Genomic DNA, 23,835 nt, shown 5'->3' on the forward strand with positions numbered 1-23,835 from the left:
TGAAGTTGAATTCAAAGAAATTATGTAGTGTGTGAAGGTGTGTGATATGTGTGTGCAAGGTGTGTTTTGTGTGTATACGTGTGTGTGCAGGTATGTGTATGTGTGTATCTTCAATGTGCAGGCATGTGTATATGTGTGTGTGTGCGCGCGTGCGTGCAGGTAGGGGTGTGCATGTGTGTCTTTGTGTGTGCAAGTGCATATATTTGTGTGTGTGCAAGTGTGTGTATGTGTGTCTACGTGCAAGTATATGTATGTGTGTGCAAGTATATGTATTTGTGTGTGTGTGCAGGTGTGTATGTGCGAGTTTATGTATGCGTGCGTAGGTGTGTGTATGTGAGCGCGTGTGTGAAAGTGCAATTTTATTATTATTTGAAATTTGAAATTCCAATATTTACTTTTCATATGAAATTCAAAATAGTGGAATTGGATGGATTTGGAATTGCAATTCAATTCCAAATATAAATATTTTGTGGAACCAAACATTGGATTTGGAATTGGAGGCTCCAATTCCAATTCCGCATGCCCAATTCCATGATACCGAACGGAGCAAGTGATTCAATAGTAGAGACTAATATCAACTTCTCATAAAAGAAGTCTTATTTTTCTTTTTAGTCAATCCCAATAAAAATATCACATTTCCATTTCTAGAAAAAATAAGTCATCATTAATACCTTGATCTACCTTCTATCTCTTCATTATGACTCAAACTACATTTTATATGTCCGTTAATTGTTCAACTACTTTATTCTCTATCATTCACACTAAACAAAAGCTCATAAAATTTCATGACATCCCCAAGTATGACAATTTATCTCGGACGAAGTCGGTATTATACTTCTAATCCAAACCAATACTCACTTATTCATGGTAGATTATTATTTCTTGATTTCTTATTGAACACAAATTTGATAGAATTTGCTTGAAGGGATCAAATTTGTGTTCAATAAGAAATCAAAGAAATAATAATCTACCATGAATAAGATTAAGTTCTTTTTACTGGGAAGAACATTGATAAAAGCAACATTGTTATCATGAAATCAAACAACAATCCATGCACTGCATAATCCGAGTTTAACTGTAGTCCATCAAAATCAAAATTAAAATCAAAACAACAACAACAACAAAAGTAGGGTTTCCTACTGAAAGATGTTGTAGTTCCCAAACTCAGCCCCAGAGGAAGAGCCTTCTCCTCCACCACTGCCATAGCCAGCGTCAGCTCCAAGGCCACGAGCGGGCGGCACGGGGCGACGGTTGGGATCTTAGTGGTCCAAGTAGAGAGCGAGCGTGTCGGAGTAATTGTAGAAGCCCAAGGCCTCCATGGCGCCCACCACGTCGTCCGGCGTGATCGTCTTCCGGCTCTCCCCGCGGCACCTAGCGTTCGCCTCCGTTGTGACGTAGGCGATGAACTCCCTTCACGCACTCCTGCACCATGTCCTTCGCGTCGTCGGCAATCTTCGCGTGCAGCGGCAGAGCCCGCCGCATTATCCTTTTCACGTTCGCCGACGGCACGAACTGCTCCGACCTCCTCACCGGAACTTGTTGCAACGGCGCCACCTCCTCTATCCTCTCGCCACTGTCGCCTGCTGCTGCACCTGCATGGTAGGGACATGATATTCTATTTTATTACGGAAGGGAGCTGATATTCTCTCCGCATATTTATTTAGTTTATTTATGCTTTAGTATTATTTAGTTGTTATGATTTAATTTACTTTGCATAGTGGTTAGAATTTGATATGCTTTTGAGTTGCTTTCTTAGTTTATAGGAGATCTTTTTGTACAACACATATTATAAATATGTGTGGAGTCTTTTATTATTATCAAGCAGAATGAAGAATTAAATTATTAATCTCGTTCTCTCCTTCGGTTCTCCCTCTTGGAGAAACCGCCAATCTACGTTATTTTCCTCCCTTTGTGTTCTCTTTTCATATAATATATTCAATAGGAATTAATCTCATATTAATTCCTATCAAATTGGTGCTTTCATTATGTTCTCTATCCTCCTATTGATTTCTACCACCATGTCCGTCTTGCTGCTAGACTCTCCTTAATTCCTATCAACCACCCTCTGCGATCCATACGAGAGAAATCGATTTAATGTGACAAAATAAATGAATTAATTAGAGATAATTTATAATGAAATTAGCAAATAAAGGAGATAATTTAGTAATTTTGTTTGAAATTGTGAGTGTTACATTTTCTCATACACAAGAAGACAAGTTTTGGTGTGATAACTGATAGTTGTTGGATTTTGTTTACTAGCTAATTAAAACTACAATTTACTTTATTACATTGCACAAATTTTATAGAGGAAAAAAAAATTAATGGCAACCTATTAACACGGTTTCCCTCCAAAGTAGAATATCAGAACTCAAATTTATTCATGTCATTACAATCAAATTCTTTTCAATAAATGACACATAAATCACTTTGATAAATTAAAAACACACCATTGCATCTTAGAAAACAAGAAATTCAACGTTTATACATCAATGAAGAGCAAAAACTTAAAAAAGTTATATATTTAGACAAAGTTATGCTATATCATATCAACACATGTTCATAGAACATATATGCAAAAATACCAACATAAAAATGAAATAAACAACTTGCCTCACAGAACATATATGCAAAAAATAACAACATAAAAATGAAATAAACAACTTGCCTCACAGAAGTAGCTAAAGAGAACCAGTAAAATAACACAAAATCAAAACATGTCACTCGACAAATAGACATATATAGATCAAAACAAAACTCCACAAGAAGTTGACAGAAATCAGCTTTAACTTGTTAATAATTTATGCATAGAATATTATTTTGCAAAATTAATTTGCTAACGATTTGGCAAAAGATTTGACATACTTCACAGCATAAAATTCAAAGAATTAAAAACCAGTTGGCTCATGGCAAAAAAAGAAAAAAATCTAATGCATAAAACTTTCAGATTAAGTTTAGCACTTTTACCAGATCTGGATGCTACATGCTGAGAGTTAAATCCTCCTCCACTTTCCATCTTCAAATATATTTAGCACACAATCTATTTCTTGTGATTTTGACTGTATAAACTGTGTGATTGTGAAGACAATTGTCTGAATATATAGACAAGAAGAGTCTTAGAAGAGTAGAAATGAGTCCACAAGGGGCAATTATGGGGCAGGTGATCCATATAGTTATTTTTTGTCAGCATAATATGTATTTAATGAGAATTGTCATTTAGTAAGAAAAATTATTAGTAGATTTTATTTTTATTTGGTAAGTAGAAATACCGTCGATAAAATTCTTCTGACCGAGCTTGTCGTATCGTACTATTTACTTAATTTAGAAAAATATTTAATGCTGAAACGGCTTTAGAGCATCAACAACGGAAGGAAAAGCGCGCACCGGGGACGTGCCACGTTGAAGGGGGGGCGCATGCCGAAATGGCACGCCAATCGCTTGTCGTTCGCGTGAGGTACACGAGCTTTGTTATTTTTTTTTTAAATTTTGTAGTCAATTAATTATATAAATAATTGTAAAGACGTTATACACAAAACACAACATACTCTACTGATAAAACGTTCACTTCTTTTATTTTCCAATTCTGTATTCATAGTATATACCGTTTGTACACTATATATTGATGTCGGTATATATACGATGCACCAATACATTATGGTAAGTATATACCAAAATTTCAGCATATCGTATTGCAATATTTGGTAATGTATCATATTGCATTAAAAATCACGCTATATAGGTGACAAATCGTGTGATTTAGGCCGTTATCGGGTTAAATCGTGTGAGTTAGGCTGTTATCAGGCCAATCCGATAACGGCCAAATCCAATAAGGCCTAACGAACCTGACATGTTAAGGAAATTCTCAACCCGAACACGAAACCGGCCTACTACTTTCAAACCCGAACACGACACAATAACAAGTCAAACCATTAATATATGATTAAACCTGCATTACAAAATTAAAACCTAATACTACTATTAAACAGATTAAAAAGAATTAAACTTGATTTACATAATATAAATCGAATTAACATGAATATATAGAATAAATTAAAAGTAGTATTTATACAAGAATCAAAATAATAATAGATTTTTATGGGTTACCTGAACTCAACCCAAACCGAAACTATAAATTCCTATTTCCGATAAAGTATCATATCGAACTGAATATCACAATATAGTGAAAATTCTGTGTTTTTGATACGATAAGTCCGACCTATTAGTATTTAGATATTTTTCTCCTTATTAATATTTGTCTTGCTATGACAAGATTTTTTTCACCCAAAATTTATGTTGCCTATCCATATTTAAAATCAAATTTCCAACAATAAATTTGAGATTGTTTTAATATGAATTTGCTAAATATTTGAATGAAAAAGGACGGGGAATCTTACCTTTACACCTCGAGAAAAGTAAAAATCAACTGAAAATTAAAATGAGAAATAATTACGTTTGCCATTTGCTATTTAATATCGGCGAGATAACGTCAAAAAGTAAAAAGTCAACTCTTACAAAAAATGGGTAATATTCTCAGCAAGCAAAAAGTTTAGAGCCTAGTTTGAGAATATAGAGAAAAAGGGGGCTGAGTTGCAAAGAAATAGAAGTGTGGATGAAGGAGGGGACGCTTCTCAAAACCCTAGCGCTATCTCTTCATTTTTTTCCCCAAACGAAGTCGTGAAAGCGTTTCTGGTGAAGGAGATCAGAAATTCTCTGATTTGAATAGCCGTTGCTCTCACACCTCCTTCCCTCCATTTTTTCCTCTCCTGCTGCAAAATCCCAACGCCTTTAGCTTCTTCTTCAATTCCACGCCCAAATTACATGGTTTGGGTTTTGGGGAATCGATAAAGATATCGTAAGCGTTGCTTCGTCGAATTGACTCACTCGGGCTTTTGGCTTTTCTCTTTGTGGGTAAAAGTTCGTTTTTTTTTCTTCCCCTCTATGTTTTAGGGCAATTGCGCAATGTTTGATGTGATAATTGGAGCTTACATTGAGAATCAGGTGTTTTGACACAACTGATTATGCTCTAATTGTGCCATTTTCACTGGATTACGGATGTAGGGAATGGTAAATGAGTGATGAATTCGTGGATGGCGTAATTTTATGGATAGTTACATTGTCTTATAAATTCTCTCTCTTTTGATACGTTCGTGTGCAAATAATTTTGCAGTTAATGAATTGAAGTTTCATTAGTCTCAGGCTCTCAGCAGCCTCAGCTCAGGTGTCTGCTGGTGGCCCTCTGTTGCATATTTATTGAGTGAGAGACTGTATGTATTATGGAAATTTTGAAGCTTTAAATTCACTGAGTCTGTTACTTCTTAGAATGTGGCTCAGTAATTATTGAGTATGCTTGTTAGGTTCTATTTGTAATTTTGTATAAAATTTCATCTTGACGTGAGTTCTCGTGTTCCTTTGCCAAATTCAATGGGGGAATGGAAGTCTTACGTGCGTGCAAGTCTAAGATACACACCTAATTTTAGTTTCCTAATCAATTTCAGTATTTTTGCAATAGTTCTTCATAACGAACCTGACTGCACCTCTCAGGGAATATTGAAAGTGATGTTGGTTGTGCTATTCACTATACCTGGAGATCCATAAAGTGTTAAGTACATTCTTCATAAGTGAAAATAGTTTAGATAACTAAAAAAATTCTCTCCCCTGCCGAAAGTTTTACAGTTTCCTTTTAGTTGCATAAATAATTTCCACATTCAGATACCTCAAGCGCCTTGCCCATCTCTTGCTTAGTGCAACGCTAGTAATGGGTTGCCACTAATCCATCTTAACTTGAGAGGTTGCAGAAGTGAAAGTGAAATGCAGAACTGGAATATAATGAAAAACACTTGTTGATGACCTTAGAATAATATTTTCCTTCTAGATTTTCTTAAGGATAAAAAATGTGGCCACTTTTAGCAATGTTGTCTTCACTAGCCAATTATCTTTGACTGTGTGCTGCTTGTTTCAATTGACATTTGACTAGTTTTAGATATTGCAGGGATTTCAGTGAATATGGATTCTGCACTGAGGCATACATTGCATCCTGGGCCCATTGATGACTCCGTACTTACCTTACAGGATCATCACAGATCTACAGAGATATGGAATGGTCAGAATTTTGAACCACTGACTTGCAGGAGGTGTGATGGCCACTTTTGGCGCTTGGGTACCTTAGATCCTCGAGTGCAAGAAATGATGTTGAAAGCAGGTTTTTATGGGGTGTATAAGGCTGGTCGCATGCGGCTGGATCATGCTTTAATCACAGCATTGGTTGAGAGATGGCGCCCAGAGACACATACTTTCCATTTGCCAGTTGGTGAGACCACTGTCACACTTCAGGACATTTCTGTGTTGTGGGGTCTCCCCATAGATGGTGAGCCTATCACAGGTGTCGATACCAACCGGTCACTAGATGAATGGCAAGAAATATGCAATGAGCTATTGGGATTCAGACCCCCACCTGAAGACTTTGATCGCGGCCGCCTCAAGATCCGATGCTTACAGGAGAGGTTCAAAACATTGCCAGATGGTGCATCAGAGTGTACAGTGCAATTCTATGCCAGAGCATACATTTTGCAGTTGCTCGGGGGGCAGCTATTGTCAGATATGTCTAATAATAAGGTGAAGCTCATGTACTTGCCCCTGCTCAGGGATTTTGAAGTGGCTGGCAAGCTAAGCTGGGGTGGAGCTGTCCTTTCTTGCTTGTACCGGGCATTGTGCCGTGCAGCCAAACCCGAGACATCAGATATATGTGGGCCATTGGTCCTTTTGCAGGTATTACAAGCCTAACATAATAGAATTTCAAAAGTTGTATTTTTACTATACAGTCATCAGTACAGATTGATGTGATGTAATGGTCTTTGTGAATTCTACTCAGATCTGGGCATGGGAGAGACTGCCTTTCATCCGTCCTGGGAGATTAACACCCCGTGAGCAGCCACCTCCTGATGTAGTTGCTGGAGATCACTCTTTGCCTTCTGCCCCTTATGGTTCCAGGTATTCTTGAAGATTTGATAAACTTGAAGTGTTCATATTCTACAATGCATGTATTTTATTAGTATGAATTATTAATTGTTCACAGGTGGAATGTTGGTTTCAAGCTGGAGACTGTGGGAACGCATGTCCTAGTCTTATACAGGGACCAGCTAGATAATATGAAGGACGACCAGGTTAATATTCATATTTTACTACTACACGCAGTATCTGTTTTGTGACATAATACATTGCCAATATGTAAAATTTACTTCCTGTTTTAGTTTATATGGGACCCATATCCTCCTGAAGTCTTGGCCAGCCTCCCAGAATACTGTATTTCAGGAAGACAAATATGGCAGACAGTGGCTCCTCTCATCTGCTTTGATGTCGTGGAGTTCCACCATGCTGATCGTGTTCTACGTCAATTTGGTCAACAACAATCTATCCCTGCACTTTGTGACACTATCCCCGACATTCATTTGACAGATCGTCGAGGAAGACAGAATTATGATTGGGCCCATCATCACAGGCAATTTGTTGATATGTGGGCAGACCGCCGATCCCGAGTCATATGTGGACCTCCAATTGATGGTCCAATAGATCAGAGTGATCCATACATGATGTGGTACCGAAGAATCACTCGCTTATTGATTGGTAATCCAGCCACTCGTCCAAATACTGGATACCAGGGAGTCGGAGGTGCAATGGAGGCAATGGTAGGAAACTTATAAAAAATCCAACTTTTTACCTAGCTGATTTCGTGCTCGTGTTTTTGTATTTGACTTTTTTCAGTGTATCCAGGCCCAGAGCTTACAAAAAATATATCACCGTGCCTCTGATGCTATTCATGAAGGTTATGAGGTCTCTGGGGAATATGTCCTTAGGGAGATCCAGGAAATATGTGCATATTCTCTCAGGGCAGCTCATGAGGACCACCGTCTGACTGTGCGTCCTGATATGGGAGCAGCATCTCCATCGACAGCCCCATATGTTCCACCTAAGGTTCAGAGAGGTCGACCAAGAAAGAGGGGCACACTTACTTCTGGACGAGCCGCCGAGAGCCGAAGAAGAGGTTCATTGGTTCCTGTGATGCTTTCCACCTCATCAGAAGTGTCTCATTCTTTTAAGCCATCAAATCTTTTTCAAGGAAATGTTAGTGAAGTGCCAGATACACCAGGGACATGGGATTCTGGATTGAGTGCCCCCGAATTCCAGGAAGATACCGATCCGAATATAACTCAGTTGGATCCTGAAGCTACAGGTGCAGTTGGGGTTGTGAATATGATGTGGGGGGGGGGGGGGGGGGGAGGATCAATTCTTGACTTTTTCATTCTTGAGATATGATTGTTTATAAAGTGCGCTGTATAGTCATTTTTATTGGATCTTGCAGAAACTACAAACCCGATGGTGCAGGCCCTTGAGAAGATTCGAGATATATGTGCATGTGTTTTGGGAGTGAGTAATCAAAACCAGGCCATGCTATCAACACATGATATGATCCCAGATGGTCCCAAGATGAAGCACTGCAAGCCAAGAAGGAAAGGCGAAATGAGTGGGTACTTGGTAGGTGCAAATTCACGTGTCAATTCGTACTTCCCGTGTACCTCTAGTGCATTTTCACCAACACCATCTACCTCATTGGGACCTAATGGTTCTCCTTTGCAGCCGCATGATAGTACCGGACGGGATGTTGAGCCTTTGGCTACACCAATGTCAAGAGAGTCTCTGCTTCCAGAGTTACATGACAACTTACACTTGGAAATGATAGAAATAGACACCCTTACCGGAAGTAGAGAAGCTTCACCATCTCCTGCCGATCCATCTATGCTAAATCTACATTGTGATCCCCCGGGTGGTCAGGATTCAGCCCTAACGTTGACTGATGTGAAAACAGATTTTTCGCCAGGAAATGATGAACGAATCCAAACTGGTTCTGCAGCAGACGACAGAGAACAAGAAGTCACTGGGCAGGAATACAGAGGAATTGACGATGAAGTCTTGCAACCGGTACCTGAACCTCCTGCATTGGAACCATGTTCTCAGAACTCAGAACAACTACACCATGTTGATACTACAACGTTTAATGGGACTCTTTTCCCTCACGAAGATGATCCCAGTGCCTCTATGGTTTCCACGCACAACCCTGAAGTGTCAACTTTACACCATGAACCTATTGAGGAGGCAATGGATGTGAATGGAGTGGACACCAAGTCCATCCCTGAACCTCCTGTACACGAGCCCCAAGAGGCTGAGAATCCGACATTGTCCGACTCCATGAGTCATGGAATGGAAGACATAAAACCCTACGGCCATCTTGCTGAAAAGAATATCCCAGAGCCATCACCATCGCATCAAGATTGCTGTGGTGAAACAATCAAGGTTGATGAGGTAGATGGTGATGCTTTAGAATGTGGTCTAGCCAAGAGGAAAGGGATGGATGCAGATAAAGCAGACACGACTTCCTCTGGTCCGACTGTAAATTCACCCTGTCCACATAATTCTCCATTTAAGCCGTCACCGGAGGGAGAACCACAGGTTACTGAGACCGATTCTGCAGCAGCCAAAGACAATGTACAGAGGAAGTACAAGAGACAGAGGCGTTCTGCTCCAAAACAGGGGTAGTCCTTCCTTGCCTGTACCGCGCGGCTATGCATACACTGCTGCATGTAACTTTATTCATTCGGCTTCTTGAATATTAGTGTTCAGAGTCGTTGCGATTGAAACTCTCTTTTTATTGTTTGGTAGACTAGCTGATTCTCATTCCAGAACCATGTTTTTTTTACAGTGGCTGCATGTCAAATAAGTTGATCTAGTTTTCATTTTCAATGTATATTATTGGAATTTTTTTGGTGGATGTATTTACGCATGAAATTATTTGTAATAATCCTCTGTTTATGGTGATAAATAATACTGTACTATTAATCATAAAAGTTAGTGCATCTTCATACTTTACAAGGAATCAAATAAATAAAACATGAGGATAGCTATTAGCTAGTTACTTCTACTGAATCAAATCAAAATTCTATTAAAACCTCAGACAAAAAATCCGATTTCTGTCAGTAAAGTGAGTTTCAAGAGTCGGAATTCTTGGCAGAACTGAGCGATAGTCGATGGGTGGCTTCAACATGTTTCTTAAGTTATTTTAGAATAGCAAACATTGTAGTGACTAAAACGAATTACTACAACATAGAAGTACATACTTCCATAATGCAGATCAATGCTCTGCCAAGGTATTGAATAGACATCATCCTTATGAGTTACTATGATAAATGATTTCAGGCATAGCTAGTGTGAATCAATTAAGCTAAAAGAGTAAAATATCCACAAGGAAAAGTATAACATAAGATATAGAGGCCCCAAAAACTATAATCCAACATTCCAAGATTGATGTTGGAATGGGTTTCTTTAAGCAAATACCAATAAACCAGACACGGTATATCTCAAAAATTTAACCATCAAGATACATAAGCAGTCTTAAGAAACTCAACAGCCACTGAGTGAAGTCAACATTAGTGTACATCATCTTGAAACTTCTGAGGCTTAGTTGAAAAGTTTGGAGTTCAGCCAATCCCTACAAGAACATCATAAACAACAACCATTATTTTGATGCTATTATTGATGAGACCCCAATACGGCTATTTAATGTGGATGACATTGAAGAGGTTCTTACTTGCTGATGTCGTCTAGGTGGTCATCAAAATCTGTGATGTCATTCCATTTCTCAGATGAGATGTAGTCCAAAAGCACTACATTAGCTGAAGGCTCCTTGAGAGCAAGCTGGCTATTCGCATCAGAACCGACTAGCTTCCAACTACTAGATGCATCCTTGTTATAAAGCTGAGTAACATAGAGACACATATTTAGTTATCTCCTCCTCTGGAGAAGGAGAGGAAAAGCCGCAGAGAAGGAATTGCATCATGAAATAGAGACAGTAGAATAATGAAGTTAACACAGCCAAAAGGATGAGGCAGCTTCAGACTGTAATGAGATGTGCAGTCATATGTTGGAATTAATGTCTGTTATACTAATGAATTAATGAATTATCTGTCAATGCATTTTTTGAATAAAAGTGCTAATTGTGAGCAGAGTCATAAAGTTTTAGGAGGCACACTCCGGTACATCCGGATGCACAATACATCCATTCTAATTAAATGATAAATTTGATTATAAACCCGAACTGGCGATACACGATACATCCCCCATTCACACAACCTTTTACCAACTTTTTAGCTCAATCACATTGTCTTAACAACCAAAGGACCCGTAAAAAATCACAGGGAGTAGCTTATAACACACTGCTGGATAGATCTACACTTGCTCAATCTCAAAGACATATCAGCTGTAGGATCAAGCTTAGGTCACAATCACATAAAAGAAATGTCGATAATAGCAAGCAAAGTTTATGCTTTTCCTCAACAATCACATGGAAGAGCTTAAATCATGTAACTGAAATCTATCTTCAACATGAAACGGCTTGGAGATATAAAATTTTCAATCTTACAACCTAGGTGAAGAATTGTAGCAGAAATTACCTGCACAACTGGACTTCGGTCTTTCCCCTTTTGTAAAGATTCAAGCTTCTTATTATCCAACTATAAAATCACAAATCAAAACATGACAAAATCATCAATAAACAAGATATCAAGCTTTCAATTCTCTCTCAAACAAATTAAAAACCTACCAAAAGCACAGCCGCCTGAGGAAAATACCGAGTTATGTGATCTCCAATATTCTTAGCCACACCGCCGAGTTCAAAATCGTCGTATCTCTCGTTAGCATGAAAGTAACCAACGATGCTCAAGCCTTTTTCTCCATAATACTCCTCAATCTACCAATTTCAAATCTCAATCGAATAAATCAAAATTCGCTAAATTCGCAAATCAGTGCAGAGTGTAGAGTATTAACTGACCATAATGAGTGCGATTTCAAGCGGGGGAAGGAGGCCGATCTGCGAGTGGAAGAGGGGAACGGAGTCAACGATCTCCACCCCGGCGCCGGCGGAGCGACCGAGGAGGACGGCATTGACGGCGGAGGTACGGTGCTTGAGGGCGTGGAGGACCAGCTTGATGTAGGCGCTCTGATGGATCTCGTAACGCGATTCACCACCCATGATTCACTGAGTTCGATCAATTCCGCCAAAAAAAGTTGAGATTCACTACAAAATTAGGCTTGGGGAGTTGGGGTTTTCTCTCTTTTATTATCACCAAATATAAGGAGAATAGCCCTCTCTGTTTTGTCTATTTAAATTTTTAATACAAAGAAATTTATAAATTATTGTTAAATAGTAGTAGTAGTACTGATTGTATATAATGGTATTAATATGTGACGATATGAATAGTTTTACAATATTCTCGGTGCTTTAAAATAGTAGTAATTCATAAGCATAGAGCCTCCACAATATGGCGCCCTATAATCCGCTCTATAGGACCTCTATCCTCTGTCACATCAACATTTTATCCTTCTATCCTTCAACCTGCAATGTGATGCCCTATAGTCCGCCTTATAGTTTTTACTTCTATTTTGTATTTAATTTTTATGTTTGCAAATATGTCAAGCAAAATAAATAAAAAAAACACCACAATTTAAAGGAAAATCCTACATTTACTTAATTAAAAAAAAGTTACAAATGTAGAAATAAAAATCAAGTGCACTACATATAAAAAGGCTGGTCTAAAGCATTCCCAACTAGTGCTGGAGAGCATCGATCATCTTCTTGAGATATTGGGCTTCATCCTGGTCGTTGGTCTGCCTGAGGGCGTTGTGTGTGTCCAACAACGTCCTCTGCGTGGTGACCCTCACCAATTCCTCGTAGGCATGTGCCGCAGCCGAAGTCGTGGCCAGGTTTTGTGAGGTCGTCGTCTTCCCCTTCCCCTTGTTCTTGGCAGCCTTGTTGCCAATGGGACGCCGGGAGGACATCGGTGTGCCCGAACTCTCATCCTCGTACATCGGCTGGTTGAGGTCCATCGGAGGTGCGACACTGTCGCTGCTCGTATAATCACCAGTAGCGGTGTTCTTCATCCTCTTCAACACAGCCGATATGGGCATAATCCCTCCTTGGCACTTCTGCTTGTCCTTCACGATGAGCCAGGAGTAGTAGTGCTTGAACTCGCCGTACAATGAAATGTACGACGCAAGCGCTTTATCGCGCACATCGGTGAAACTCTCGATGCTGCCCTGCTCCCTCACGCACTTCATATACTCCGCTGAGAACAAATTGAGCTGCTTCTTCACCTGATCACAATACTTGCGGAGCTGCTCCCTATGGCGCTTGTACGCGGCCGCAAACTTGGATTCTTTGTAGCGCTCAGCGATGCGCTCCCAGTACGTGATTTGCTTTTGGTTGTTGGCAAACACCGGGTCATCTGAAATATCAACCCAACACTTCGTCAGAAGAACACTTTCCTTGGGGTTGTAGTTCGTCCTCCCTGAGGCGAATTCTTCGTTCTTATCCGGAGGCGGCAACTTCTGCGCTCTGTGCCTGTTCCTCTTCTTCCTCTCCTTGGGGGCGGAGGCCGAGGCGGTGGCAGCGGCTGAGGCGGGGGCGCGGGTAGGGGACGGCTTCATGTCGGACAGCCCATACGAATCCGTGCTGAAATCCGGATCGTACTAGGTGTTGGAGTCGAAGGGCCGATATTCGTCAGGGTCTGTACCCAGCCACCTGCACCACCGCCGAACATCGGCAATCCGTCGGGACTATTCGGATTTGGAAAATCACCCGGATTCATTATAATTTGATGAAAATAGAAGAGTGAATAGAAGTGGTGAAGTGTGGTATATTTATACATTTTTTAAGGGAAAAAAAAAACGAAAACACGTTGCATCGTCCGCGGTATCGTTTGTGGATGATACCGCGGATGATGCGTGTTCCGAGGCACATCGTCTGCGGACGATGGATGTGCCATCGTCTGCCCACTGTGGATGCTCTTAGTATTAAAACAAATAGTCATACACTCATACTACATACGGGTGCAAATTTAGTTCTCAGGTTTCAGATATGCCCGATCCCAACCTAATATCTGGCGGGTTTTGGGTACCCGAAACCCGAAATTATAGGTTCGGATATAGATTTTGGTAGTTAATGTTAGGAATTTTCAGGTTTAGGGTACCCGAAACCCGTATTAGAATACCCAACTAATACCCAATTAAATCTGATTAATTATATATATGTGATAAATATTTTTATTTAATATAGGGCCTACAGCCCGTAGGGTAAATTTATTTAATCCCATTTAGATTTATGAATGCTTTTAGTATAATGAAATCCGATTTTATTGTTCTATTATCTAGACTTTAATATTTTTTTTACAATAAATAGTAATATTGTGTTATTTTTAATAATTTACAATATAATTTATATAAGAGGGAACATCATTTTAGGTCCACGAACTTTGCCAAAGTATCATTTTAGGTCCGTGAACTTTGAGTTAGTATCATTTGAGGTATTTTAAATTTTTTTTCTGACGAAAATACCCTTAAGGCCTTCAAAGGGCAATTTCGACAAATCATCCGCCGCTGCATTTTGCGTCAGAGACGTCACTTCTCTGCATGTGTAGGTTGTAGGATTTGAGTGATCTTTTTGCATAAAGTGTGAAGATGAAAGGTTTATTTTTAGGATTTGGGTTCAACACTTGAAAACATTTCATTTGGCTTTTTTTCTCACTTCCAACCCAACAACAAGCTTCAAAACCATACAACCCAAAATTCACCTAGCCTAATCTAATATAGTCTTTAACGATAATATCACCAAAATGCATCAGAAGAGTGTGCGGCGTGGTAGCGGTAGTGAGAGTGGTGGTCAGAGTGGGAGTCGGTCTAAAGGACTTTGCGAAGCTTTCCATTTCCACCGACTCCTGAAATTGCAGATTGCCTTCCTTCTTCGTTCGACGGTTTTCTTGCATAATGAATGGTAATAGGGTAGCACCAGCGGAAAAATGAGCACCCACCATTCTTCCCTTTCTTCTCGCAAACAAAATATAAGGGTTGCCCGTTCACGACACAAACAATTCACATATTCAAAGCGTAATCAGTGACATCCGTTTGTAGAAGTGGTCGACATGTTAGAGAGAAAGATGAGAGGAGAAGGAATGGGGGAAGATAAGAGAAAGAAAGAGAAATGGATGAATTACTTGAGTAAATGTTAGAAGTACGTGTTTCTCTCTCTTCTCTTATGGATACCATCACACCACCCATCAAACTAAATTGACAGAATTAACCCTCAAGGCCTTGAGGCCATTTTCGGCAAAAAAATCTCCAAAATACTAAAAAAGTAGCTCAAATGATACTAACTCAAAGTTCACGGACCTAAAATAATACTTTGGCAAAGTTCGTAGACCTAAAATGATGTTCCCTCTTTATATAAATAGAATAAATTCAAAATATAATAATTTAGGGTTTATGGGTACCCGATTAGTTGGGTCGGGTACCTACATCGGATATTAGGGTACCCAAATTCACATACGGGTCGGGTATTGAGTATGATATTTTTGAGATTTCGGGTTTGGGTACCCGAATTTTGGGCCTAATAATACACTTAGTAAGTTGTGACACAATACTACACTAAATTGTACGAATACTCATAAATTAGAGTTTATTAATAAACAAAAAATTGCCCAAAAATATGATAAAATAAAGTAATTTTATCTGAAATGAAGTAAATGATGGAAGCTCCCGTGTTCAACCTCCTAGTCTCCCCTTTCCACTCCTCTCCTCTCCGATTTCACCTTTAATAGGTTAATCCTCACTAAAAAACTACAATCCCTTAGTTAACGCAATTACAACTGTGAGCATCGCTATCCCACATCGAAGTTTAACTGTATAATCGGATTCTAGCACAAAACCTTGATTATTAGTGTCCCACGTCGAATTCCTACTCAATAAAAAACAGGTACATTAACTGATAGCTTCATAAAGCAGCCACGACCTTACTTGAACAGGATTTGTTCTATAGGCTCGTACCTCTGTGTTCTTGATTTTTAACGAGATAGGAAACCACGTCTAGTGGATGAACCATGACTGCCTGGCTAGAGCGTGATTAACAGCCCCTCGGGTCAGGTTTCTGGCTGCATACATCAGTAGATGATCGGTCAGGATGGCCAGGCAGCTGTCTGACAGACCTTTTGTTTTTATTTAACTTATATATATTAGTTCTGTAATCCATGGTTGATCTCTCTTGTAATTGTGGTGATATATTTTTTTAGCACAAAACTGTGATTATTAGTGTCCAACATCGAATTATTGAAGTTAATAAGGTCATAGCATCTATCTGTGAGGTTAGATGGATATTTTCTCCATATGTATCATCAAATATACTTATAATGGTGATTTCTTTTTATCTATTTTTCACATTGGAGAAAGTTCTCCAGTCATATATACTCCGTCTGGGTGACGAGCAGGTTTGCATACTCGATACTTTTGTGGAAGAGAAGAAAGCACTCTATACTTTTGTTTACACTTGCTGTTATTTATATTTACTTCTGGAAATCGCATATGATAAAAGGTTGATATTCAGATTGAAACTGGTGTTAAGTTTACAGACAAAAAATGAATGCCTCAACTTGAATTGGCATATATACTTCAGGAAAACGACGAGCTTTAATACCTCCTTCAGTCGGCATCTGATGAGTATGAGCAGCTTCAGTATAGGCTAGAGAGGATGATTGGAAGTTGTTCAGACAACTATATCAAGTTTTAGTTCTGAGATTCTATTCATAAACTGGCCATCCAAATAATATCAGATATTCAGATTAGAAATTGGTATTTAGTATATGTACATGTATGAAATGCCTCACTTGTATTGGCATATATAGATACTTCTGGAAAGCGGCGAGCTTTAATACCTCCTTCAATGGGATATACTAGCAAAGCTTTACGACCGATTCCTAAAGAGGTCCTTTTTTTAAAAATCTATGATTCATCAAAGTGTAGCAGGATCATCATGTAATATTTCCTTGTTATTTTGTCGCAGTTTGGTCCTAGTTGAAGCCTTGTGTCTCATGCCGAGGAGACTTTAATTTTCGAGTGCAACTCTTGAATCTTCTTTGATTAATCTTTCTCAGATCAAAGTCATACATGCATTGGATGCTCTCTTCATTCATATTCCCTTTTCTGGGTCCCATCTATTATGTATAGGCATATGTGAGTTTCTGTATCTGCAAATTGTGGCCATTTTTATATGTAGTAGTATATGATATTAAATCTAAATCATTGTTTTATCTATGTTTATTTATAAAAGAGTTGTGGCATTTGATAGGCATGAGAGTTATGTATATTGAAAGTAGATAAGGTCTTTTCATCAATTGATAATTATGTTCATCAGATAATTAATTCTCTTAGGAAAGTAGATGCATTTTTGTGTTGCTCGTGCTGCACCGATGCAGGAAATGAAAGAACTGGACATTCTCAGGTATATATATGCAGTTCTTGTGCTTGTTTTCTTGTTGTACACGCATGCATGTATGTATGTATTTTAGTTGGCTAATCTGATTTTGAAGTATCTTTATTAAAATTTTATTCCCACATCGAAATGAATAAAGGAAGGAAGAGCAGACCTTTTACTATAAAATTATGGGCCAGTCCATGGAAAACTCATACCTTTCTCGGCCTTTTGGCTAAGATCAAGTGTAGTATCTGTTCTTATCAGTTTAATATCTGATATGTGGACCATTGGTTCACACGATATTAAATTTATTTTTTGAGGGGGAAGACCTGTCAAAGTAGCTTGCTACTTGGGTTTTCATGTGTCGCCTTTGTGTTGCACTATTGCATTGGCCAGGCACACCCCACCAATTTTAGTTGCAAATTGCAATGTTTCTTGTGTGGAATTTATTTATTTATATATTTTGCTTAATATTTAATGAAATATTTTGGTCCAAGTGAGGATGGTCAGACAGTTTTGAAATACAATTTATCTTTTTGAACTTTTAATAAGTGATTGTAATGGCATTTGATGAGTATGATAGTTAATCTTTTTGATAAGTGATTGTAATGGCATTTGATGAGTATGATAGTTAATGTCTATGTCAAGTTTAAGGTCCCAGTTTTAAAGTATCTTGGACACTGAAGGTTTCCTAGTGGGGTAATAATACACAACCTAAATCCTTCCAAAATACTTGGCATTACATTCAAACACATATGCCTCCTTCATATATTAAACTAACACTTGTGTTTTAGCAAAGAATAAGTGCTTTGAGATATCTAGTGAATAACCTTAATGCATCATTCAGAAAAGTAGATTGTCTAACAACTACTACTTGATGTACAAAATGTCTCCTAGTACCTGTAAATTGTAATTTTGGTGATACACATTTTAGCACAAAACTGTTTTGGTTTTCCCTTTTGAAGGAGGTGGTTTTGAGTGGAATAAAAGTTGGAGGTTGGTTGATATTCAGATTATAAATTGGTGTTTAGTTTGCATACAAAAGTGAATGCCTCAATTGTATTGGCATATATATCTCAGGAAAACGACGAGCTTTAATACCTCCTCCAGTCGGATATACTAGCGAAGCTCTACAACCGATTCCTGAAGAGGTCTTTTTTTCAAAAAAATAACTTTGATTCATCAAGATGTGTGTGTTTCTTCGGTGTTAATGCATGTCATCGTTTAACCTTTCCTTGCTATTTTGATGCAGTTTGGTCCTCGTCGAAGCCTTGAGTCTCATGCCAAGGAGCCCGGGTTTTTTCTATTTTTGTTCTAGAATAGAGTTATCATTCCTCGTTTGTACTGGACTTTTTTTTTGTTCTGAATTTGGGAGAGACGCATGACCCTCACGCGTCTCCTTTTAATGAGACGCATGACGATTATGCGTCTTTCATAAAGACGCATGAGGGTCATGCGTCTCTCTTTTTTTTCGTTTTTTTAACGACGCATGAGGGTCATGTGTCTTAGGAAGAGACGCATCTCCCTCATGCGTCTTTTATATTTTTTAAATTTCACGGACGACGCATGAGCGTCATGCGTCTTAGGGAGAGACGCATGCGGCTCATGCGTCTCTAACTTGCTTAAATCAGTGCCCCAGGCAGAATAGGCAGAATCCGCGAGAGAAAGAGAGGAAGACAAAATTTGGCGATTTCTTGGCGATTTCGTGGCGATTCCCTTCATATTTCGGTAAGTTTCTTTCATTCTTTCAACATTGCTCCCTTATTTGTTGTTTATTTGCATATTATTAGGGTTTTTGATAAATTTATTGTAAACTTAATAAATTTATGTATGTATTTATTGATATTTGAGTTGGCTAATATGATTTTGAAGTATCTTTATTGATATTTTATTCCCACATCGAAATGAATAAAGGAAGGAAGAGCAGACCATGTAGTATAAAATCATTGGCCAGTGTTTGGAAAACTCATACCTTTCTCGGCCTTTTGGCTAAGATCAAGTGTAGTATCTGTTCTTATCAGTTTAATATCTGATACGTGGACCATTGGTTCACACGATATTAAATTTATTTTTTGAGGGGGAAGATCTGTCAAAGTAGCTTGCTACTTGGGTTTTCATGTGTTGCCTTTGCGTTGCACTATTGCATTGGCCAGGCGCACCCCACCATTTTTTAGTTTAAATATATCCGTTTGCTAGTCTGCTCCGGCGAGGGCAGTGGCCACAATTTTGTGTGAGCTTTATTCACCACATATAAAAGGAAGCAAAAACATAGTGATAATTATTAACTGAAAATTTGAAATAAAAAAAAGGAGACAGGAAACCATGTCTCGTGGATGAACTGTGGCTGCCTGGCTAGAGCGTGATTAACAGCACCTGGGGTTGGGTTTCTGGCTCGTGGTGAAGTAGATGATCATTCTTGACTCGGCTCTGGTCTAGTCAAGACGGCTGGGCAGGTATCTGACAGACTCGAATCTTTTTGTTTTCTTCAGTTTTTGATTTATTGATGCAGCTATAAGGGTGTTTGAGATCCTCCATGAATATTCAGTTTTTGCATAACTTAAGTTGATAATTCTGTAGTGGCTGGGCTGTAATATCTGTGTTTATTTATAAATGAGTTGTGGCATTTGATTAGTATGATATGTATTGTAGTTAGGGAAGTGAAGGTGGTTTGTGTGTAACTGTACAAGGTAAATTATTCCAAAATAAATGGCAATAGAGATGAACATATATCACCTTCATAAATTAACCCCACAGTAGTGTTTTAGCAATCATTCAGAAAAGTAGATTGGAAATTTTTGTAACTGAGTTTACTACGATCTTCCAACTACTATTTGATGTAGAAAAATTACGTACCTCCCTTCATAGCTTTTCACAAATTTCTTAATCCTATGCTTATGTAATATTTAGATGTATTTTTTTTACTTAATCCTATGTACATCTGTTTGATAATCCCCAAAACTGTGATTGTTAGTGTCCCACGTCGAAAATACGTTGGAGTGTATTATATGAGAATTAATACAATTTATACGTTTTGATTTTTCACTTATTTTTATTCTTTTAGAAAAGCAAAGAAAACTAAAGGTGACTGTTAGAAGTTACACTATATTTAGTCCAATTTATAATTTTCTCGCTATTTCCAATATATTGTGATTACCATTAATATCACATGTTGATTCTTTTGCAATAATATAAAGTAAAATTTGTTTGGTGCTTAGGAATCAGTTGATCGATTTGTAGCCACAAATTAACAACTGTCTTTACATCACTCATTTTTTATTTAGTTTCAAATTAAATTTCAAGCATTTTACTAGCTCCATTTACATGCTATCATATTAATGGCCCATGGTAATATAGAAAGTTGAGAAAGAGGAGTATGGATCTCAAATTGTCAATCGCTATATATTTTCTACCTAACCCTAAACTTTGGCATATCGGCTAACCCATTGAGATAGAAACTATTATCAACACTTTGAAGTAAAATTGCTAACACATAATAAGTGGTATTTCAGTTAGAAACTATTATATGTAACACTTAAAGAAGTAACAATACACATATTTAAATCTTTATATTTCAACATTTTATTTTAAGCATTAGAATAATATATCAAAAATTAAACCGATAGATATAACTTTCAAATAATTAATTAAAACATATCTTTCATTAAAAGTTTAGTATATTAACCTAAAAAATTGGAATATATAGGATGCTGAGCTATTCAATTTAACATATATTCAATCGAATTGTATTTGGACTACAAATATATAAAAGTTAAGTAATTGCATTGGGTTATTGAAGTAGATGATCGTTTTTGGCTTGACTTTGGTCCAGTCAGGATGGGCTAGGCAGCTGTCTGACAGACCCTATATCTTTTTTGTTTTCTTGAACTTTTGATCATGTTGCACACAGCTAAGGATGTTTGAGATTCCCATGAGAGGTGTTCTGATTCAGTTTTTATAAGTTTAGTTGGTAATGGTGGTGAAGTGATATCTGTGTTTATTTCAGGTGTGCATCAGTTCATATTCATTGTAATAGAGTTATGGCATTTGATGAGTTTGATAGTTATTGCAGCAAGTTTAAGGTCCTAGCATCTATGGAAGATTACACTTCAGTGTTACTTCCATAAACGTTTTTACAATGAGGTTGGAGTAACATTTTTACAATGCACAAACAACAAGAGGGAAGGGGGAGAGATATTTTTTAAGCTTAAATCTTACTATCTGAATTCTCAAAACGGGTTTGAGAGTTACTTCAATAAGAGTGTCCACTATAGTATAGGCACGCCGGCCGCCCCGGTGGGGGCGGTCTATAGTGGGTCCGAAGTGGACAAAAAAAAGGGGCGGAAGGCCTTCCGTCGAGAAATGTGCGAGGACGCGCCGGTCGCCGGGCGGTGAGGCGGCCGGCCTATAGTGGGGGCGGGGCGGAGAGGACGATTTTTTATTTTTTGTTTTTTTAAATTCAATTTAATTTACCTACAAATACACCTCATTTCACTCATTATTTTTACATCATTCCAATTCTTCACTTGCTTATTCTCTCACTAAAATTTGTGGATTCCATTGGTATTTAAAATGGACGATTTTATTGACTTATGTAGGATAAAATCAGTTAAACCCATCCCATAACTGTGAGTAATATCAGTAAAACTCATCCCACGTCGAATTCTTAAAGTTTAAACAGCAAGTACTTAATATAACGAAAGATTAGAAGCAGTCACGACCTTACTTGAACAGGATCTGTTCTATAGGCTCGTACCTTTGTATCCTTGATTTCTAAGGAAACAGGAAACCATGTTTGGTGGATGAACCGTGGCTGCCTGGCTAGAGCGTGATTAACAGCCCCTCGAGTTGGGTTTTCGGCTTGTGGTGCAGTAGATGATCGTTCTTGGCTTGACTTTGGTCGAGCTAGGATGGCTAGGCTGGGTTTTCGGCTTGTGGTGCAGTAGATGATCGTTCTTGGCTTGACTTTGGTCGAGCTAGGATGGCTAGGCAGCTGTCTGACAGACTCTAAATCTTTTTGTTTTTGATTTATTGATGCAGCTAATAAGTAATGATAATTATGTGAGGTATGACATTTGATAACAGTTGTATGTACGGAAAAGAAGAAGTACATGGAGGAAGTTCGGGGGTTGTTGGAGTTAATGTGTTCCTTGGAAATGTTTGTGCTGCACCGATGCAGGAACTGAATTCTTCTTGTAGATGAATGTATGTATTTGAGTTGGCTAATCTGATTTTGAAGTATCTTTATTGATATTTTATTCCCACATCTAAATGAATAAATGAAGGAAGAACAGACAATGTAGTATAAAATCATGGGCCAGTGTTTGAAAAATTCATACCTTTCTCGGCCTTTTGGCTAAGATCAAGTGTAGTATCTGTTCTTATCAGTTTAATATCTGATATGTGGATCATTAGTTCACACGATATTAAATTTATTTTTTGAGGGGGAAGACCCATCAAAGTAGCTTGCTACTTGGGTTTTCTTGTGTCGCCTTTGTGTTGCACTATTGCATTGGCCAGGCACACCCCCATCAATTTTAGTTGCAATGTTTCTTATGTGGAATTTATTTATTTATTTACTGTGCTTAATATTTAATGAAATATTTTGGTCCAAGTGAGGATGGTCGGGCAGCTGTTTGAGAGACAATTTATCTTTTTGAACTTTTGATGAGGCAGACAATTTATCTTTTTGAACTTTTGATGAGTGATTGTAATGACATTTGATGAGTATGATAGTTAATGTCTATGTCAAGTTTAAGGTCCCAGTTTTAAAGTATCTTGGACGCTGAAACTTCCTAGTGGGGTAATAATACACAACCTAAATCCTTCCAAAATACTTGGCATTACATTTAATCACATATGCCTCCTTCATATATTAAACTAACACTTGTGTTTTAGCAAAGAATAAGTGCTTTGACATATCTAGTGAATAACCTTAATGCATCATTCAGAAAAGTAGATTGTCTAACAACTACTACTTGATGTACAAAATGTCTCCTAGTACCTGTAAATTGTAATTTTGGTGATACACATTTTAGCACAAAACTGTTTTGGTTTTCCCTTTTGAAGGAGGTGGTTTTGAGTGGAATAAAAGTTGGAGGTTGGTTGATATTCAGATTATAAATTGGTGTTTTGGGTATCCGAAACCCGAAATTATAGATTCGGATATAGATTTTGGTAGTTAATGTTAGGAATTTTTAGGATTAGGGTACCCGAAACCCGTATTAGAATACCCAACTAATACCCGATTAAATCTGATTAATTATATATATGTGATAAATATTTTTATTTAGTATAGGGCCTACAACCCGTAGGGCAAATTTATTTAATCACATTTAGATTTATGAATGCTTTTAGTATAATGCAATCCGATTTTATTGTTCTATTATCTAGACTTTAATATTTTTTTACATTTGTGTTATGTTTTATTCATGGACATTATTTATGTTCTTACTTGTTATTTTTTCAATGTATAGCTATGCTTTCTCCATTTTATTTAC

At 38.0% G+C, this 23,835-nt stretch overlaps 2 protein-coding genes, 4 non-coding genes and 1 pseudogene across 12 annotated transcripts; 6 read left to right on the plus strand and 1 right to left on the minus strand.

Moving 5' to 3' along the window:
* The first annotated feature begins 4,608 nt into the window (after positions 1–4,608).
* LOC121759253 lies at positions 4,609–9,893 on the plus strand. 7 transcript variants are annotated; one of them, XM_042154792.1, is made up of 10 exons: positions 4,609–4,849; positions 4,945–5,061; positions 5,165–5,261; positions 5,987–6,762; positions 6,866–6,984; positions 7,070–7,157; positions 7,245–7,679; positions 7,756–8,224; positions 8,354–8,526; positions 8,629–9,893. In XM_042154792.1, the coding sequence occupies exons 4-10, from the start codon at positions 6,001–6,003 to the stop codon at positions 9,583–9,585; spliced, it is 3,003 nt and encodes a 1,000-aa protein (XP_042010726.1). In that variant the 5' UTR covers positions 4,609–4,849; positions 4,945–5,061; positions 5,165–5,261; positions 5,987–6,000; the 3' UTR covers positions 9,586–9,893. The 7 variants fall into 7 exon arrangements, with proteins under 7 accessions (XP_042010726.1, XP_042010725.1, XP_042010724.1 ...); XM_042154791.1 differs by lacking the exon at positions 4,945–5,061 and having other exon boundaries at positions 4,609–4,911; XM_042154790.1 differs by lacking the exon at positions 4,945–5,061 and having other exon boundaries at positions 4,609–4,905.
* Positions 9,894–10,236: 343 nt separating this feature from the next.
* LOC121756980 (ER membrane protein complex subunit 8/9 homolog) lies at positions 10,237–12,195 on the minus strand. Its single transcript, XM_042152422.1, has 5 exons — positions 11,873–12,195; positions 11,645–11,791; positions 11,496–11,555; positions 10,634–10,800; positions 10,237–10,534 (listed from the first exon to the last, which is right to left on the minus strand). Exons 1-5 carry the CDS (start codon positions 12,071–12,073, stop codon positions 10,504–10,506), a joined length of 606 nt encoding a protein of 201 aa, XP_042008356.1. The 5' UTR covers positions 12,074–12,195; the 3' UTR covers positions 10,237–10,503.
* Positions 12,196–15,878: 3,683 nt separating this feature from the next.
* Positions 15,879–16,077, plus strand: LOC121759819 (annotated as a pseudogene).
* Positions 16,078–17,549: 1,472 nt separating this feature from the next.
* Positions 17,550–17,745, plus strand: LOC121759852. Its single transcript, XR_006041786.1, has one exon. It is a non-coding gene; the product is annotated as a U2 spliceosomal RNA (small nuclear RNA).
* A 1,561-nt stretch (positions 17,746–19,306) lies between these two features.
* LOC121759811 lies at positions 19,307–19,502 on the plus strand. The gene has a single exon (XR_006041754.1). It is a non-coding gene; the product is annotated as a U2 spliceosomal RNA (small nuclear RNA).
* Positions 19,503–22,051: 2,549 nt separating this feature from the next.
* LOC121759818 lies at positions 22,052–22,269 on the plus strand. The gene has a single exon (XR_006041761.1). It is a non-coding gene; the product is annotated as a small nucleolar RNA U3 (small nucleolar RNA).
* Positions 22,270–22,670: 401 nt separating this feature from the next.
* On the plus strand, positions 22,671–22,866 carry LOC121759832. Its single transcript, XR_006041771.1, has one exon. It is a non-coding gene; the product is annotated as a U2 spliceosomal RNA (small nuclear RNA).
* The last annotated feature ends 969 nt before the right edge of the window (positions 22,867–23,835 follow it).

The sequence above is a fragment of the Salvia splendens genome, chromosome 12 (genome assembly GCF_004379255.2).
Source record: "Salvia splendens isolate huo1 chromosome 12, SspV2, whole genome shotgun sequence".
Classification (NCBI taxonomy): Eukaryota; Viridiplantae; Streptophyta; class Magnoliopsida; order Lamiales; family Lamiaceae; genus Salvia; species Salvia splendens.

What these genes read in the sequence shown, in the direction of transcription:
- LOC121759253 (XM_042154791.1), top strand. Translation starts at nt 6,001, where the DNA reads ATGGATTCTGCACTGAGGCATACATTGCATCCTGGGCCCATTGATGAC. An exon ending in TCTGCCCCTTATGGTTCCAG is followed by an intron (nt 6,985 to 7,069) that starts GTATTCTTGAAG and finishes AATTGTTCACAG; the next exon opens with GTGGAATGTTGGTTTCAAGC. An exon ending in GAGGTGCAATGGAGGCAATG is followed by an intron (nt 7,680 to 7,755) that starts GTAGGAAACTTA and finishes GACTTTTTTCAG; the next exon opens with TGTATCCAGGCCCAGAGCTT.
- LOC121756980 (XM_042152422.1), bottom strand. Translation starts at nt 12,073, where the DNA reads ATGGGTGGTGAATCGCGTTACGAGATCCATCAGAGCGCCTACATCAAG. An exon ending in TTGAAATCGCACTCATTATG is followed by an intron (nt 11,792 to 11,872) that starts GTCAGTTAATAC and finishes TGAAATTGGTAG; the next exon opens with ATTGAGGAGTATTATGGAGA. An exon ending in CACCTAGACGACATCAGCAA is followed by an intron (nt 10,535 to 10,633) that starts GTAAGAACCTCT and finishes ATGTTCTTGTAG; the next exon opens with GGATTGGCTGAACTCCAAAC.